Source organism: Pseudopodoces humilis, chromosome 2, assembly GCF_049639895.1.
Source record: "Pseudopodoces humilis isolate 2021_Gansu_Grassland_sample_001 chromosome 2, ASM4963989v1, whole genome shotgun sequence".
Taxonomy (NCBI): domain Eukaryota; kingdom Metazoa; phylum Chordata; class Aves; order Passeriformes; family Paridae; genus Pseudopodoces; species Pseudopodoces humilis.
In genome coordinates this window covers 14,916,918-14,937,249 of record NC_142201.1, presented here as the reverse complement: position 1 = coordinate 14,937,249, position 20,332 = coordinate 14,916,918, and the positions used below count along the sequence as shown (strand labels likewise).

At 38.1% G+C, this 20,332-nt stretch overlaps 1 protein-coding gene across 6 annotated transcripts in view; it reads right to left on the bottom strand.

Moving 5' to 3' along the window:
- Positions 1-20,332, bottom strand: part of SH3KBP1 (SH3 domain containing kinase binding protein 1) — a 212,431-nt gene that overhangs the window by 17,401 nt on the left and 174,698 nt on the right. For all 6 annotated transcript variants that reach the window (XM_088051918.1, XM_014253926.2, XM_088051917.1 and 3 more), the window contains 5 exons: positions 16,563-16,664; positions 12,624-12,675; positions 8,804-8,884; positions 6,231-6,393; positions 1,356-1,441 (listed from right to left, as the gene is read on the bottom strand). In XM_088051918.1, the coding sequence (XP_087908044.1) occupies positions 1,356-1,441; positions 6,231-6,393; positions 8,804-8,884; positions 12,624-12,675; positions 16,563-16,664 (484 nt within the window). The remainder of the gene's footprint in view (positions 1-1,355; positions 1,442-6,230; positions 6,394-8,803; positions 8,885-12,623; positions 12,676-16,562; positions 16,665-20,332) is intronic.

Genomic DNA, 20,332 nt, shown 5'->3' with positions numbered 1-20,332 from the left:
CCAAGGAAACTAGAACAAGGAATAAAAAGTTTATTTCCATCACACACAGGTAGCATATGCTACATGCATCATAAATTTCAAGTAAGCAGAGTCTTATGTGCTTTGAAGCAAATTTGTAAACATAGTTAAGGAAAACTAAATGGTAGAATTTGTCTGCATTTCCATACCATTCCTTTCTAAGAGTCTCTACAATAAAAACATTCATGCAATTTATCAAGAGCTTCTAGCTTTCCATATTTAAGCCAAATGAGAACCTGGGAAAAAGATACTACCTGCTACTCCAGAAGAACCATAGCAACAGAAGCTTTACAAAAAGCAGATATATGTGTGCTGGAAAGCTCATAGACCTATGTGAAATGCATTTAGTGTTCTGTTGTAACATTGCAATTAAAATTCCTTTATAACCTAAAGTTCTGCTTCCAAATCAGAGGAAAAGGTGTGCTTGGCTGTTGAGAGGATGCTAGTGTACAGAAATGCTTTACTAATAAAGCAGCCTTTATTATTTACTAATAAACCACCACGCCAAAATGACATTTCATGCCCCGGTGAAAGGTAGCAATGCTTACTCAGGCAGGATCCCGGGCTCTGCCTGTGACAAACACGGGTCTGTGGGCACAGCTGCGAGTGGAGAGCGACGGCAGCAGCTGCTGGGCTCTCTGAGCAGAGGCAGAAGATGGCTCTGGGGCTCGTGCCCACTGTCCCAGGACAGCGCTCACAGCACCTTGCACTGCAGCACCCACCCAGCAAACACCATCGCTCCTGCTTTGCCAGCTTGAGCAGGAAGGAGGGTGAGAGAAGACTGAAAAATAACCTGTGGTTGCTCCTTTCCAGGTGACTTCCTGAATAAATGGTTGATAGGTCAGGAACAGAAGTTGTTTACAATAGATATTGAGACTGCTTTTAATTGGTGTGTGCAGTAAAATTTAGTCAAATTGACCTGAACTGTGTTTCTGTTCCTTTGTATCTGAAAGTGTAAAGATTACTAACTACACCAAGCCCACAATCTTTTGCAGTATTAAAACCATGGCAGCACTATTACATCAGTTAAACAACTATGCCTAATTATTGTTGGACTTCTCGCTCGTTTCAGACTTTTAAACAAAAACAACAGAGCCTTCCTATTCAAAATAGCTCACTATTCCATATTTGCTTTTATTTTTTTTTAAACCCCAACAAAACTATTTTAAGTAAAGTTGAAATGATCCTTTAATCCTGCAGTTAAAATTTGATATAAGAGCACTCACATTCATTGCCAAATCCTCAATCTGCCTCTTGAATCATACAACAGTCACTAAAAAAGCAGAAACTTGCACCATAAATTTCTTAGACAAACTGTAGAAAGCACCATAACTTACCGATGTCATTGCTTCTTTCAGAGGAGTCTTTCTCTAGAGTGCCGGATACTGTACTGCCCACTAATTCCACTTTTGGACTATCACTCCTGCATTTGGATCAAGAAGAGGAGATGTTTTATTGGGAGTTTTTGTGTGGGTTACAGTAAATTGATAGCTAACTTGCAATTAATAATGAGAGAACGAAGTATTCTTCCTTTGCAGCACCAGAGTAATAGCAATGTCAGCGAGAGCAATCTCTAGCAAGTCGACATGCTGTATGGATTAACCTTATCTCATTTCTCCTTAACACCTGTCAAAAAAGCCTATTTTAGACACCGTAGCGTCCGGAATAATTCTTCAGATGTTCACAGCATCTCAACATGAAGGAAACCTAAGGGCAAGAGGACATTCTTCAACATCTTCTTTGTAGTTTTTTCTAATTAATTGGCTTGCACAAACTACAGCAGTGGACTACCTGGAATGCTGCAGAAAGTGAGAGAATTGTACATCTCAGAAGTTCCGAGTACTTACTCATAAATGCAACTCCTCCACCATGTCTTTGCATTTTTCTTATGAGACTAGACTATGAATACTGTTTCTACAGTCCAAAGAACCAAGATCACCTAATTTGTCAGAAATGTCTTTTGAATAATAAAGTGTCAGGAGCTACAATACTTTATACAGAGGACCTATTTTAAAATCAAACAGGAGATGAAACAAAAGCAAGAAAATTATCCCTGCTTTGGAGAACATTCTATCCCACAAGTACTAAGTGTACTAAAATAAAAACTTGTTTTCCACAAGTACTACAAGTGTACTAAAATAATCTATCAATTGAAACAATATAAAAAAAACTCCAAAAGACAGTGGTAGGCAAGTAACTCAGTATTGCACAGGTCACTCAAATCTCTGATATCTACTGTGATTAACTGTTCACTTAATGTTATACATTGTACTTGCCATCATTATCAGGTCACTTGACAAATACAGTAGTTTTTCCACTATGACTATTCCCAGTGTAACACTATAAGAATTATGATGTAATTAAGGTACCCGATTTAGGGATAAAAATATAGATCTGCCCCAAAACAACCCAGGCAGATATGTATGATGCAATGCAATAATTAGCTGTTGACAGTAAAATACGTAGTGAGCTTAAAAATCTCGCTCCTTTTTTTTGTTGGTCTCTGCTTTTGATACCATAAGCTGATGACAGATGGCCTGAACCTTAACTCATGGCAGCAGCTTATAAGCAAAACACAAAGTGGCTGGAAACCCTATTTCAGGCTTCAGGAAGGCTGTGATAAAGAGCTGAAAATTTTTATTAAAACCCAGAGGAAGTCACAGATTAAGTGAATATATATCCCATTAAATCCTGTGTGACAAGTGAACAAAAAAATATAGACAATCAGATTAAAAGCAAACTAGTCCTTCACAGCTCAATATGGCAGGCAGTCTGCACCAGGAAGGACACAGAAGAAATTTAACACATGCATAGAAAAATGTATTAATTGGAAAGATGATAAATAAGAGTATTTACAAGAGATCTACCCAAACAATTAGTTTTCTTATTTTTTAGACTTTAACTTTTTCTTATATTGCTTATATATTTGTAAATCTATAAGAAGCAATAGTTCTTGGCTGACAGAGCAATGAGCATCTGACTGCATACTCTGTTTTGTACACATACATTTCCCAGCAATCTGAGAGCACAATGTGAGCTGGAAACACTCTAGGAAATGTGTGAGTATGGCGCTGGAGAGATTCTTAGAATGGTATGATTTAGGGCTGAAAGTCACAATGTTTACCATTTTTCTACAAAAGATACCAAGATATATGACAACAGCCCCATAAAAAAAACTCCAGCCCTGTTCTCAGAAGAATTAACAGGCTTATTATGCCACTCTGCATTCACACAGTTGTGAAGAGTGGAACCCTCCCTTCTCATTCACAGTGTGTCCCTCTCTGCTCGTGCCCATACAGACAGGCTGTCAGCTTGACCAGACATGATCAGCCTGAGAGAAACTCCACACTAATAGAAGTCCCACTGCAAATGGATTAATTGCCATCTGGAGCAACTCCCTGACCCATATGGCTACGCAGCTGCATGAATGCTTGTGCTAAACATAAGGGAGGCTGCGGGAATGGGGTGCCAGGACAAGGAACCCTGTTAGCAGTGGTATGGACATGGACTGGTTTAAACTGATTGCAAAGATGCACCTTCTATAGGTGTTTATGGCTTACCTACTCCATAGATTTGACTTAGATGTAAATTGTATAATCACGGTATGTCTAAGTAAGCTGCAAAGTCTTTGGAACAAACTGACAGCTACTCCCTGTTCCACATGGTTTTTATCTGTCCTATTGCCCTTGAAGACCTACTCTGCCTCCACTGAAGGAGGATTATATTTAAATGGGAAAACAACCATCACTACAAAAAGTCAGTGAGGTGCATAAGATGCAAGCCACTTACTCAGGACAGAAGAAAACTCTCTGGCTTAGCAGCTGCCATGGAAATCTCACGGGACTCACTTTGTAACTACAGCAATTTTCCCCTAAGGATCACGTCCTGGTTTTGGATGGAATAGAATTAATTTTCTTTATTGCAGCTTGCATGGTATTATGTTTTGGATTTGTGCTGAAAACAGCATAGATAACAGAGCGGTGTTTTCATTATTGCTGAGCTGTGCTTGCACAGAGTCAAGGCCTTTTCTGCTCCTCCTGTCATCCCACCAGAGAGGAGGGTGGGGGTGGACAAGGAGTTGGGTGGGGACACAGCTGACCTCAACTGACTGAGGGATGTCCCACACCACATGGCATCAGACTCAGCACTTAGAGGTGAGGGAAAAAGGAAGTGGGGGATGTTTCAAGTTACACCATTTGTTTTCCCAAGTCACCACTGCAGGTGATGAAGTCCAGCTTTCTAGGGGATAGCAGAACACCTGCCTGCCCATGGCATTCTTTGCTTTGCTTGCACATGCATCATTTGCGTCTTCTGTTTAATAGTCCTTGTCTCCACCCACAAGTTTTTTCACTTTTGCCCTTCTAATTCTCACCCCCATCCCACTGTGGGGGAGTGAGTGAGTGTCTACACAGCTGCCCACCAGGGTTAAACCACAACAGGTGAGCCAAAGTTCTTCTGATTTAATTTTTATTCTAATTGCTTTAGGTTATTCAGATTTTGGAAATGGATACCAGTAAGTCTTAAAATAATTGCTATCCTATTAAGCTGAATGGATTTAAAAAAAAACACCTTTATTGAAGTGACGGCTTCCTCAAGTTTCTTATTTCTTAATTATCCAAGCAATTCAAAGTATTTTCCATTTTTTCTGTGCTAGACATAGCAAAGTTTAGACAATTAAGAACATGAAAAGATTACTGTTTAGGTGTGCCTTCTGCCTTTGATAATGTAAAAATTGAAATATCTTTAAAAAATACATGGTTACTTCATACAACTTTGTACTTAAAAAAAAAAAAAGGAAAACAGAAGAGCAGCAAAATACCCTTCCAAAATTCTAAATGCTTAAAAATTATAGTATGTTTAAAATATTTCAGGCAAAGGATAGAACAAGAGAATAGCTACTGCTGTGCATACCTCACCAGAACTGAACAATGGGGTATGTATTGGTCTTTCCAAGACATCACATAGCTAAATCTGAAGATTATAGCAAATACTTGTATTTCCAAGTACGCCCGGGTGATCAGCAAGTATGGACTGTATTTTGGAGCAACTGGACAGGCATGTTCAAAGCCAAGTCCAAAAGAAGATGTGGCAGTAGAACCTAGATACAAGGGTAAGTTCTCAGAGGTGTACAACCAAAGTATTTCAGTAAGATAAAACTGGGAGCACAAGGCAGATGCCTTTTTTCCTTTTAATTTGCCCTAGATTCCTCACTAAGAGCATTTTAAAAATTTAACCATATGTGGAGGAATGAAGAGAACCAATGTCTAGCATTTCACTCTAACCTATACTCTATTCCAGTATTTAACTCACCATTACTATACTTTAAGTCCAGTAGTTCAATGGTAGCTAATTTTCCTAACAGTACAATAAACAGCAAAAATATTTCCATGACTATATTCTAGTTTTCTGGCAGGATGCACAGCTTGCCCATTTTAGACCACTGTTTTTATTCTGGTTTTCATCTAGCTCTATTCACTATACATAAAGGAAATCTACAGTGCACAACCCAGATGATGATGACTAAAATGTAGTCACCTAGACTTAATTAGGACTACAGTGAGGCCTTTAATTTCTGCAACCTTTGCTCTAGCAAAGAATAAATGGACTTGTGTTGGCAAGTCCAGTTTCTCGGTGCTCCTCAAAGGCTGTAACCACCTCTGACAATAAGCATCATATAACTGCAGATTGACATCCAACATTAAAGCATGAATACTTGACAGCACTGTTCTACAGTGGCACCAGCTGAAAGAGCAGTGAAGACATGTATTTTGCTAAAGTTTGATCTGAAATGATCAAAGAAAGCAGACTGAAACCAGCTGATAGTATTTGAAACGTACATTGCCTAATGCTATTCCTAAGCACAATCCAAGCCACTGATTTAGTGCCCAAGCTAAGCTGCAGTAATTTAAGGTAAACTAAGAAAATCAAGATTAGACTAACATTCTGATGCAAGTATTTCCCACACATTCTGCACTATTGCAGTAACAGTAGAATTGCATCAGTAGAAATGAACTAGTCATGAACAGTCTAAGACTGTTATTATTGAGGAGATCGTTATGACGCAGCCAGATGACTATAAGGGTTTTTTTTTCTTGTACTTTCAATACAGTTTACTGTGAAATAAATCAGGACATCAACTGTAAAACCTAAATTCTTTAAAAGGGTGGTTTTCCCACTAATCCCAAAAGCATTGGATAGAAGAATAGCAATACCTTGCATGAGTCACAGGCACAACTGGTCTTTCTGGTCGTCTCGGGGGCAAGGTACCAGGTCTGTTCACAGCGTTGGCTTTGGGTGGACGGGGTTTCTTCGGAGGTATAGCAGGAACTGAAGGCTTCTGCAAGTCTAACTGTTTTTGCTCTCTCTCTGATCTGTCTTTAAATCAATAATTTCCAGAAAAAAAAAACAGGGATATTATTAAGTGGAATTCATTTGCACTCACAAGTCTACATTCAAAGAAGAAATCTTCAGCTGTAGATAGACTGCATGCAATAAAAAACCTTTCCATTTCTGTTCTAAATCACTCTTTATTTGATATATTTATCACAAATCACTTGTTCAACCTGCCTGGCTGTTCTGCCTGCAGCTCCTCAGCCAAAACAAGTGTGCAGCGTCTTAATGGGAATACTATTTTTTATTTTAGTAACTTACTGGTTTCTGACTGTAAAGTAGAAGAATGGCAAGAAATTACATACCATATGGTACAACTTCCCATGAGCACAACTTATATTAAATTTTAATATGAAACAATATTAATTTAGAAGGTCACAAAAATAATTATGCTGGATATTCTTAACATCTCTGGGGCAAACAGAGAAATACCATTTTTGGAGGGGAAAAAAGCATGTTTCAAGTGAACTACAGTTAAGTGAAAATAAAATACAAGCACAAAAATACAATGTCTAGCAGGACATAAACCTCTCAGAAAAATCAGACCTATTATTTAGGTTTTAAGCACAGACTTATATGCTGAATTTTTCAGCTTGCTGATGAAAACCTTGATCATTTGCAGAACTGATTATGCATAGTTAGGGAGTGCTGCCATGTTAATATCCAATGCCAAACATGTAATGCCTGTGCATGTGCATATTAACTTTTCTAAATAATATACTCTAAATTCCTAATACAAAACAAACATGTAAGCATGTTTGCCACACCAGAGAAGGCCTGATTTTTCTTAAAGGAAGGACAAAACTCTCCAAGGAAGTAGAGTTCTGCTCTCTATATCCTACTATATCAACACCCCACTTCCCTTGACAATGCTGCCTATGATATGCCATGAATGTTATACCTCTGTACACATATAAGAGGTATTGGGAATGTTCCAGGGCATTGCTTAATGGGTTCTTAATGACAAACCATTAATGAGATGATCGTGGAATAAGTACCCAGAAACACAATGCACTTTAGGTTTGGAATAGTCCAGCTAGCGACTCTTGTTCACAGGCAGTATGCTCTGAGCAGGTGCAGTCATTGGCTCCTCAGTAACACTGAAGCTTTTCCAGCATACTGTGTAATTTTTACACACTTAATCCTCTGACAATTTGTACTGTGTCAGTGTCCAAGAATCTAAATTGTATGAGGGACAGGCTGGGCAGTGTGCCAACACACAGCTCAAAGGATGTTCCTGTGCCACCCCTGCTGCCACACCGCATGAGCGATTCCTGCCACTCCCTGGTATTCCTGAAATGTAGGCTTCACTCCTACAGCCTCCTTTCAATGTTTAGAAAAGTTACAGATATTTATAGCCCAGGGGAGCAACATATTTAAATTTTCTCTGCTTTTTCAGCAGTCAGCTTTGTAAATCCAAAAATGGAAAGCAAAGAGTTTTATTGCTAAGATAACCACGAGAAGAAGCACACATAACCAAAAGTAAACCTGTGTAGAGGAACAGCTAAAACACCTGTCAGGTTTCTAAGATGTATATCCAGAAAGAGATCTTGGTGCAAAGTCTGAAAGTTCTGTCGCTAAATTATAACTGCACATTCTGCATTTAGTCATGTGCATACACGTGCCTTTGAAAAGGCTGCAAGTTCAAATACTTAGACATTAAGAAATCCCACAAACAAACTTGTTCATACAATCTAATAGTCCACTTAACGTATGAAACTTGACACCATCTTCAATTAGAGAATAGATGTAACTATTTTCCTGAGACTATTCACCATTCACAATGAACACAATGAAACCATTAAAGGTTTAATTTGCTTGTCCCTGCTCTGTGTGGTACTGTGTCCCATTTCTAGCAATGTTCAAACATGGCTTTGAAGAATTTTTTTATTTCTTCGCTGCCTTGCCTGTGACTTTTGTGACTATGATAATGGGGTGATTCATAAGCATTAATGACTATATCTCCACAAAATCCCTTTGTGATGCAGGAAAACCACCAACCCAGCTTTCAACTAGAGAACCAAAGCAGACAGAGGTTAAGAAAAAAGTACACAGTAATCTCTGGTATTTTACTCGATCAAGCACCTGGGTTTTACAGAGCATTTCATGGGGTTTTATACAGCATTTCATGTATTGAGAGCAAATCTCCCCTTGACTTCAGTTGTGACTGCATGTACTCAACAGCTCTGGATGGGTACAATTGAACACCCTGAATTTAGTCCATAAGCAACAATGAGAGCCTTTCTAAAATGCCTATCATCACAGTCTATCAGAGTGGAAAACAAACATCCAAACAATACACTTAATGGAAACAGAGAGTGGGAAATGAGGATGTGCATTGGTTCTATTTCCCTCATCTCTCTACAGAGAACAGGCAGGAAAGCACATTTCATACCTTTTTCTTCTGTTCGATTAGGAAGACATTCTGGCCTTTCAGGTGGTATCTTCTTGATTTCATGCTTTCGATCTGTGGTCCCTGTCAAAGACAGAAACATTTGGAATTCTGGCCAAGCCAACAAAACAGTGACATAAGATTTAATTCTGCAATTGCTTAGGCTTTTTATAGTTTCCAATTTGAAAATTTCTTCCTAAAAATGAACATAAATTTGTACCAAATATTCACTCTGTAGCATAATGACAAAAAAGCAATTGGATATTGATGTCTTTATAATCAAGTTCACAGTTTCCAAAGTGTGCACTCCCAAAGAATAGACAGTCTCAGACCATTCTATGGGGAAAAAAAAATTGATAACTGCAGATTTTATCATTACAGACATAAATGAAGAGTAACTCAACAGTGTGCAGAAATATTAGGAATAAATCAATTAATTGAGCAATGTCAAGAGAATACGTGATCAAGCTGAGTATACAGAGGTTGTTTTACATTAAATTAACACATCACTCCCCTTTTTCTCCACTACTATTAGCTGTTCACATCCACGCATTAGAAGGAGGAGAAGAGCAGTGCTGGCAGCATTCTGCATGACTATTTTAATTGACAGCTTTTGGCCTGGAGGTGTAAGCCCCTGGCTTTTTGTGCCTCTGTACTAGAGGCCCTGACATACAGACTTCTGTTGCTCCAAGAAATATGGGAACTTGTGGCACCAGCAACGGGAAGATTTTGCAAAAATTTCCTGGCACCTGCAAGATAAAATCTTCTAATCCCCGTGTTATAAGAAACACTTTATTGGATATTGGCTTTGCTGCATTGGCTAACCACTAGGTGCTAATGCCATTTCAACTTAGTAGTGTTGAAAACCACTTTAGGTAACACTATTAGCATTTCAATAAAAATTACAGTAGATGAAATCCAAGAAAAGCAGAGGAGGCAGGGCAAGGAGCACAGGGCAATTTTTTGTTCCAATCTATTCTATTATATGCCATTCTCAAGTGTATTTACATTTTCTGAATGTGCTGTTGCAACTCCCTTCTGCAGATGGTTCCTAGAAATCAGTACTCATCAGTGGTGATCACCAGCCATTGTTTCTTTACCCAAGTGTGCTGTTGGTCAGGCAACAGTACCACGTATCATGTCAATAAATAATACTAAATTCTCATTTATAGTTGGATTTGATAATCTTATGGGTCTTTTCCAACGTAAATGATTCTATGAAAAAGACTTCACTGATGAGAGGGGAAGATGTTGCTCCAAAGCAATTAAAGCCTTTCAGAACACAAGTTATGCAAAGCACAAGTCAACATATTGATAATGTTGCACACACTAGTGTGTTCAAAAAGAAAGACTAGTCTTTATAGGTATATAAGTCTATATACCTAATTACAGTAAGATTAACAGTTCTCATTAACACACAAAGAGACATTCTCAGGCCAAGTATAGAACAATGAGCCTACAGCCACTAAGGAGTTCCCAGACCCAGTTGTTCTTCCTACTTGGATTGTGACCCCCAAATTAATCAATGCCCAGGCAGGCATCATGATCATGATTAGCTCCCAGGTGACAATCACCCTCAAGGAAGCTTTGGGAAGCTTGGTATCAGCTCCCAGAGGCACTCAAGAGTATTTCCACCCTTCAGCCTGGACACAGTTTTGTTGCCTACCCCAGCTACCCAGTGAAATGCCTACTGCTTTTCAATGTCTATATGTAAGGAACTTGTGCTCCTAAATTCGGCTCTCCAGTTTTCACCTTGCTTTGTAAAGTAGTGCAGCACAGATGGTCCTGGCAGTTTACTGCTGCAGAGATTATAAATTTCTATCTCTATAATAATGTAGATACCTCTTTACACATATGCCACTTGTACTACAAAGACAAGTTCTAATTCTCTGCTTTAATTTTATGCTCTGCATCAGAAGATGCTGACATTTAATTATTTAGGCTGCAACTGACAGTTTTAAATTTCTTCATCACACTGTGATGGTCAAATATGCAGAGGCATTATTGAAGTTGGTACCTACTATCAACAGTAAGACTTGATGTGGAGATGTGGTAAAATACAGTGTAATCTCAGTGAAGAAATAATTTTACAAAGTAGAGGATGTCAAGGTGGTAATAAACATATGATGATTTTCAGCTCTAAATATGTATCAAACTGAGTATGAAAAGAAAGAACTGCAATAGTCTTGGCTTTGACATAGACTTAGAAGGCCTTAATCAAATTGTCTGCATCCTTTTTGCAACCATTTTTCCTTCCGAAAATAGGTACATTATCCTGCTGTGGTGACACAGTTTAAGCATTAAATGTGAACAGGTACCTATTAAAAGTGTTATTCTCTAATTATAGGAGTATAAATTTAAATAAATATAAAGTTCTATAGAGTTTTTACAAAACGTGTCAGGCTTTAGCATCAGTGGTCACTAAGACATCGTTATACAACCACCACTAGATGGCAAAGTCATACTGCTCTCTCTGGACACTATCACTGATTTAAAATCAAATTTATGTTTCCATGAGTCTCAAGACAGAGTGAAGAACAAACCAGGATAAGAAACACAAATATTTATGATCATGATTCTGTAGTCAAAGAACTGCATGACAAATTCAAACAAGTTAAATTATAGCATATTGATTCACAGTAAATTGTATATTGGTTTAAGTTGCATTTCTACTAACATTTCTCCTCTGTAAGAGAGGAAAATTTACTTTTTAAAGTACCAAAAGCTGGAACACATCACAGTAACAAGAAAACTATCTGGAGATTTGACATATTTGTTTTGGTTTTTAATGTGTCCCTGCAGTGGGGGAAGCAGTAGTGCTGCTGCAGGGTTTTTACAAACTGACTGGACTTAAGAGATTAAAGAATTCCAGTTATGTTATGTTTCCACCATAACTGCAATACAAATGAAAACTCTGAGAGCATCCCCTTGTGATTTGTATTTTTACACTAATGGAACTGGAATTTGGTTTATGAGTTCGGGACTGTCAAATGTGTAGATTCTTTAACTGTTTCTAAGTTTCATGATGAAAATAAATCATGCAGGCACTTTTGAAAATTAGTATGGAGAGGTCATTTTAAAATTACAAGTAGAAGTGTGCACAGCTCTCAGCATCTACACACAATTCTGTATAACATATCACAAATTTGGTTTTGCTAGAACTCGTCTGTTTGGAAAACATAATCACCCCTTAATGCATTTGTGACACCTTTATCTACATAACCATTCAGAGTAACTCCTTTTAGTTTCATACTTGGAGCTACAAAAGTGTTGAAAACCAAGAATCTATGGCCTCTAACCTGGAGCAGCCAGTCAGATCCAGCATTCATGCAGATCTGCAAGCCTTAGATTGCAGCTCAGAGGAGACCACTGTATGATACTATTTTATAGGTATTCTAAAAAGCTCTGTGTCTCTAGAATAAATCAGATCTGCTGTGAATGCAGTTTCCTCCTGCAGGTATTATCAGAATCCACATAATGTGTCTGTACTGCAAGGACATGCACACAATCAACTGCAGTTAGTGAACAAAACAAAAAAAAATTGAAAAACTGAAGTATCACCGTTGCTTTGATTTAACATGATTAAGTTTAATGATTAAATCATTTTGAAGTGGTATAGATGGTTGACTGCAATACTTTTAAAGCCCACCAGAGTCTTTCAGGGTTACAAATTATTTCCATTTTGATTGTGATTTATTACTTGTTGTCTAGACAACTGATTGTCAATTTTAATACAGATGGATTCTATATAAATTTGAATACACTTAATTTAGATTGAGATGTGCTCACTGACATGTGCTGTAAAAAGTCAACTGCATTTTACCTGATCCTTGTTTGATGACAGGAGCTGATGGAGGTGGTGGTTTCTTCGGTCTCTAAAATTTAACAACAGAAGAAAACAGGTTGCTTCAAAAGGCCTGTAAATCTCATTCATACAGAGGTTGGAGTTAAAGTGCTTAACATTAATAATTGCAAGTCATGAGACTACAGATCTGCCACATATTTCTCCTGAAATAACTTCATTAAAATGAATTTGAAGAGAGAAAATAGCATTGACAAATAAAATAACTTTTTTATATTAGCACCTGAAATGTCCTGCTGAGGGGTTAAAAGTGTTCATTTTATGTACCTTAAGACTGGAGGAATATATGACCTTTGATCTAATGAAGAAGTCTATTTCTTTAAAATTTAACCTTGTAAATATTCTTACACATTTTGCAAAAAAAAACCACCAAAAAACCCAACAAAAACACAAAGAAACTCCAAGATACATGAGGCAAAACCTGAAGTATTTTCAGATCATAAATGAGGCAAAAACGCAGAACCAAATACAGCAGAAGTTACTCTTTATTCACTTACTAGGATATATTTAAAGTTCCAGATGTGAAAGATCAGAACTTTAGACGTTTGGTGAAATGAAACAAATTATTCTGACTAATCTGTTCTTTTTATACTTTTACCTTTTCTTTTATGACGATTTTCCTAATAGATCTGTAATGGTAAGACTGAGAAACACAATCACCAAAGTTTCTGGTAGTGCTGGAACAATTCCTCTTCACCTGCAGGCTGGAGGACTGATGGCTTTTTTTCTGTGCTGGCGTGTGAGAATGCATGCACAGCACGCTGGCAGTCACCACATGTATGTTGGAATGAGTGCAAAACCGAACGGAGCATCGTGCTACATCAAATAACATACTTTATCTCTCACTTTAAAGAAACCCCAACAAACTAGCAAGATTATTGTAAAAAAATTGTAAGTAAAAAAAAAAATTATATATTTTTCCATATGTTCATCCTTTTTTCCTGATGTTCATCTTTTTTCCTTTGCTACAGATTAATCACAATCACTTTCACTACATTGCTGGCTATGTAGTAATGTATATTGTCTTGTGGAACACATGTGGAATAAAATGATTTTTTCCAGATATACACTGCCAAACTTCAATCAACCATTTAGGTTAGTATTTTCTCTCAAACTCTTATTGATCCCTGCCCGCCCTCCAATTATTTTCTATCTATCTGCCAAAGCTTTTGAGAAAGATCAGTTGCTTTGTTCACTTGCAGTAATTAGTTCAGTGTCTGCCCTAGAACTCTCAGATCTTGGTCTGAGTGTTGAAAGAGAGCAGGTTTGTTGTAAAGGCTGAGCGCTTGCCACATACCCTTCCAAGGGATCTCTCTCAAATCTAGTGAATTTATTCATCTCTGGAGAAAAAAAATACCAGTTTTTGCCCAGACAGAGTAAGCCTAACATCCTGAATCTCAAAGTTGTCATCCAGCAACCTTCAAGTTTCTTCTACCATCTTACCCTGACCAGCTCACCTTTTGTCATCAACCTGAGAAAGCTGTGGTTAAGAACTCAGGAGATCAGAGCGATCTTCTACAGCCTGGCTGCCATGGGCCATTGTCCACCAACAATGAGTCCCTTAAACTCTCAGAGACACTTCTACAAGAATTTAGGTTTAAGGTTTAAATGCAGAAAAGTGAAGAAAAATTTGGAAAGGAAACGAGACAGAGACAGTGAATGTCCTGTGATAGGCATTAGGAGTTCTGTTGATAGTGGCTGCAGAGTGAAATAGTTGATGCTGAGGATTCAACAGTACAATACAGGCATTTGGGGTTTTATTGGAGAGTGGTGTGAGACTGATCCCATTGACTGGCCATACATCAGCAGCTGGAATACAAGAGATGCACTCCCTTAGCACATCTGTTGGCTTAGCTCTCTCCTGTAAGGAGTCTAAGTCCCTGAGATGTGTCTTCCAAAGCATAACAAGGGCAGACAGACAAGTGACAGATTCACTACAGTCACTCCTGATTAAAACCAAAGCACTTATGTAGACAAACACAAAGGAAAAAGAGTTGATGTAACAAAGTGGCTTTAAGTGAAAGCTGAAGAGGAAAATAGATTGTTTCAAAAGGACAGGTCAAGGTCAGAAAGGGTGCAACGTGAGGAGCCTCAAAAGACTCCTTAGGGAAACATGGAAGAGAGAAGGATTTACAAGGGTCTGTGCCTGGATGAGATAACCAGGAAGGTGATGGAGACAGACTAGAAATTAGGCCAACAGAAAGGAAACCAGGACTGGTTGGACAAGAAGAGAACAGAGCTACAGAGCAGGGACAAAGAGAAAAAGGGGAGAAGAAAAAAAAGGTGTATAAAGAAATTTGGTGTAGGGGTAGAAAGTAAATCCAGATGGTGGTTTGGACTCAGGTAGTGAGCTCAGTGGAAAATCCTATAATGGAGACCACCTGGGAGGTGGAGACTGGGACTAGGCAGTGAATAGAAAAGACCTGGAACAAATAGGCAAGTGTGGAAAAGAGTCAGTCTTGGAAAACTAGGGCCTGAACAAGAAGATGGGAAGAGATCCCAAGCTTTTGTTGAACAGACAGAAGAACTACTGCAACAAATACTTTCAGACCATGGGATGGAATCCAAGGTCTCTGGATCACATCAGAAAATACCTGACAAAGTCACTGGTAAAGTATTTATCTCCTTCCCTTTTAGCATTGATTCAAGAACAGACAGATGGTCTATAGTCCTACCAGTTACTTACTCAAGTGGCCAGATCTGTGGCATTTCAAAAATTAATAAAATTTTATTTTTCATGGTTAGAGCAAACCTAGCTGCAATTTCCAAGTATCTGAATATCTAATTTATTCTACAAGTTATATTCAATTGTACTCTAAAAATCACTGTAAAGATACATAATTTTTAAGTTCAAAAAGACTGAATAATTACTCCACCAAAAAAGGATACCAGTAAGGATTTTTTTTCTTCTATAATAGGCTCACTATGTCTTCAGGCTTTTGATTTCTGCCTCTTCTACAAATCACCTTCTTTTATTTTTAGGCCTAAAGCCAGGATATGCACTTTGCTGTAGAACTGCCTTTTCGTCTCCCACAGTTTTTGCTACTCTTCTCCTTTCCCTTTCAATAAATATCATGTTAGCCTCTGTGAGTTATTTAATAGTTGCTTTATTAAGCTTTCCAAGTTATTTAATTTTTGCCTTCGGCATCCAATTTTATTGCCAAAGAGTGAAGCTGGGCGTCAGTAAATTTTGGTTTTATCACAGAAGGCTTGCACTGTCACTGTGAAATACTCATCAAAAGCCTGATTGCAAGCTTGTAATATCCCACTGATGACTCAAAAGGCTCCTAAAAATGGAATGGACTTTGGGGGGAAGTAATCCATTACTTTATGCCAGGAAACCACAAGATTTCTAAATATTGTCTGGCAATACCATCCTTTTCAAATAAATAGGAGCTGAAAAAACTTCTGCATAGGTTTCATACCTTCTTTTTTAGTAATCCTGAGAGGTAAAGAAACATGCCTCTGATATACCAAAAGCTTATTATATTTCAAATTTCACTGTTAAAATCTCATATTTTTATATATTTATATATATACTTCTCATATTCCACCACAAAATCAATGGAGAAGATTAAAGAATTCTGGATGCCTTTGCATCATATGACTCAGTGCTGGGACCTCCAGTTCTTCTCTCTCTCAAACTTGTAGGACACAGGACAAAGGGCTTTCAGAGCAGCACAATGAAGGTGGGGTGACTGGATGGGCAAATCAAACCCTTCAAGGAAACTCCATAAGATGACCTTGAGTGCCACACATTCTTCTTCTAACCCAGATTTTTTTTCCTTTTAAGTTATAAGATGAGAAGTAAAACATTGTCAAAATCACATATCTGAAAGAAGATTTCTTTCAGCTCTACTTTCATTCTGAATTTTCAAGTGAAAATAATATATTGCTTACCTCTTTTTCAAAATCTGAAGGGAGTAGCTTGACAAAGTTATCTGGAAAGACACCTCGTCTGCCATTGAGTTCTCCTTCCCACCAACCCACATCAATGCAATCCTACAAAACAGTAAAATAAAATGAAAACCACAGTGTGCTTGTGCACTGAGCAGATTTTTGAGCTGAAGTACTCTCTTGCATAATGTTCTGCCTGTTTGCTAGAATATGACAATTTGCTGGAGTACCAGGTTAACAGGGTAATCTCTCAGACAAAAACTTCAATAACCACCCTGCATTCCATTATCACAGGGAGCAGCTAGGAAAGAACAATCAACATGCTGTAAGAGCTCAAGACCTTGTCTGTGTCCAAAACAAAGTGCTAGTTCACCATTTGATCTATTAAACCAGTCAGCATTTTGAGCACGCATGACCCTATGTCTCTCTGACTTCATTCTGCAGAAAGACAATAACTTAATTAAACATCATACATCAGAAGATAAAAAAGCTCCCTTATTTCCCATACTTTCAAAAGAAAGCTTGACACATTGGAATTATTAAATTCCATCTCACTCCAATTTATAAGGGAGTGAACATCATGCACCTGATTAATATCAGGCATCACCTTCCTTTTCTGCAGCATTTCTGAGCAGTACAATGCAGAGTGTAAAGCAAAACAATGTACAGATAAATAAGTGAATAAGTAACATCAGTGATTCTAAATGATTAAAAAATAGAAGTTATTTTTGTTATGAATAATAATAGTGACAGAAGCCACAACATTTAAGAGAAGGTTGAAGTTGTTCCCAAAGTCCTCAGGGCTCTATATTAACTTTTTTGTGTGTGTGTATTTGCTACATAGAACACTTCCTGTTGAGATTTTCCACATTCTTTTTTCCTGAAAGCTCAAGCTGTAACAGCTCAGCTGTTTTCCAAAACACAATTACAGGAAAGTCACCCATTGTCTGCTCAGTCTTTAAACCACTTCAGCCAATTTTTGCAGTTGGCTCAATATCAGGCTGGTCAACCTTCCCTGATTTCCATAAAATCTTTTATTTCAGCTGCTAAATGGATGACAAAACAATGCAGGTTAACTTAGTGAGGTGTACTTATTACACCTCAGTATAAGGTTACTTAAGGTTATTAAGTTACAATAGACAAACACTGGATGATATTTGAGAGTAAACAGACTTGCTTTTATGCTTTGGGGGTGGTTTTTGTTACTTTCCTGTTCTAGACTCTTTATTTAGGTTATTTAGTTCTCCTGGTCTCCTGACCATGTGCTAGCTAAACACACCAGCTAAAGAGCCTGGTTTCTTACATCATGTCTGTTTTGGTGCATTTGGATTTCCCCCCCTCCTATCTCAGTATTTTTCTCTGATGTAATGCAGACACAAAACAATCCTTTCATTCTTTTTTTGATAATCTTTTCTCATGCCTAATCTTTGCTTTTCTGTATTCTCCCTTCTCTGTAGCAGGGTGGCCTCCACCAGGGAGGACATTTTCTAGGTTTTCCCACAGTTATTTAGGAGTATTAGTTATTTAGGTATTTACCAGCTCTGTAAGACCTTTGTTAGTGACAAGGGCTGATTCTTGACCAGCTGATGTTTTCAAAACATCTGCTGAGTACCTACAGGGCTGTCAAGGGCTCCATGGAGGACCAAGATAATCAGCCAGTCATGCATGGTATGGGCAGGCACTGTGCAGGATTCTGCCCTTGCTGCAGAGCCAGTGCCCCTCATTCCTGGTGTGAAGGCGCTCTCCCACTTGGCTCTATCTACTTTCACAGCCTAATAATCAGTGCACTCAACTGTTCTATCACATGGTGTGTTTTATAATGCCCTCCACCCCCTACGCTGCTAATCTGAAACTGCCTAAACATTTATGACCCAATTTAGATTTTGAAAAATATTAAGAATAATTCAAGCATCCAGAGACGAAAAGCTTGTGCTTCAACTGATTGCACAGCTTAGTGCTAGCTAATAATCCCGACTGAACAGCACAAGACATCACATATATGCTTTTTAGGTAGGATATTTTATTCTCTTAAGAAACACAAATATTACTCCTACTTCTTCATTTTATTAACACATGTGAATTTTTTCCTCAATATTTTTTGAAGCTCATTTGTTTTCATGGAGCTGCTGCTTGTGTCACACATTCATAAATCCCAAACAGCCGCAGGTTTGCTTTTTTCCCCTCTCCAGCTCGTCACTCAGGCTTATGCAGCCAATCACCACAGCAGATTTTCATACAGTAAGTAAATCTCTTTAGGCAGTTTCTCTTTAATTTTCTCATTTAGTTCACTTGCAAGAGGAGGCTTATGGGTCACTGAGAAAAAGATAAAGAGACTTTAGAAGCTAAAAGCTACTGATGAAATCTGGTGAAGAATCTCCATCGTGGTACCCTCCTGCTACCCTCAACTGCAGGCGTGCCATGCCCCAGCAACCTCTGGAAGCCAGCCTAAGGTACAGGCAGAAGGTGTAGGAATCCAGAAATGAAGAGACATTTCTCTGTTTGTCCTATTCTCCAAAAAAATATCAATCCTATTTGCCATTGACAGAAAGGCTTCCAAATACCCCTGGGTAAACCAGGATTTATAAAAAATTAAGTAGAAGGTGGTAGAATGTTTAGTATGCCGCTGAGGTGAAAAATATAGATTTTAGAGGGGTTTAATACATGGAATAAAGATGGAGGAAAAAAGGTGTGGTTTTTAGCTCTTCTTCCTTCTTCTCCATGATTCTGCAGTTTTTGGGAGCACAAAGAATGATTGGTTGAGAGTTAGTCGCAGTTTTAGTTTGGTAAGTAGATATAGAAAACTTATTTGTTAAAATATAAAAACAATACACATGTCCGTAGTTAACAGGGTAAAAATAGATATAAGGATGAGGCAGCTGTGTGGTTCGGGGCCATTTTGTACCATCAGAGCAAAAGGAGCCAGGCTGAGGTGAATTGAACTTGTGCAGATAGTCTGGAGAGACCTGCCAAATTTTGTAATAACATCCTAATAAACATGAGAAACAAGATTCTAACGAGCTTGGGAGTTTTCTTCAAACCCAGAGAACTGAGATAAACGGGACTCCCCGCGAGGGAGGATCCCAAAGGAGCTCAGCCCAGAGGGGACTGAGAAATCCAGGAATAAAGAAAAATACAGAAGAAGTAGAGCAGAATGGAGAGAAGAAAAAGAATTAGAGAAGTTACAGAAGGTAGGTCTTAATGGTGGGACAGAGCAGCACACAAGCACACCTGAGTTACAGCCCCATCAGCCGCCACAAGTACTGACAGAGGGCAGAGCTAAGAAGCACGATCAAGGCAGTGTGATTAAAACAATGTGTCTGCTTGTGAACACTGAGCAAAAACCACTCCATTTCTTCCAGATTGCCATCAGCCATGCAATCCTAACCATATTGCCTTTTTTAACATATCTTGTGGTTATGTGTTCATGTACAGCAAAATGGCTGTAATTTCAAAATGCAAATTTTATAGAAAAGCTGTCAAGTAATTCAGTAGCAAGATTGACAAATCTTTATTAATAACCCAAAATTTATTAACAAACCAGATGGATTTCTGCTTTATCTCTGTGTTATCCTGTCAGACTCATATAACAACTTAAACAAACAGAAATCAGATTAAATATCCCCAAAGTCCTATGAAGAAAATGTGTTACAAGTACTAGAAATTCATTTTGGATTTTTTTTAAGGAAAAAAAACCCCTCACAAAATATTTACAAAACTGAAGAAGTAAGACATGGCAGAAAAGATACTCCAGATACTGAAATTCATCAAGTTAG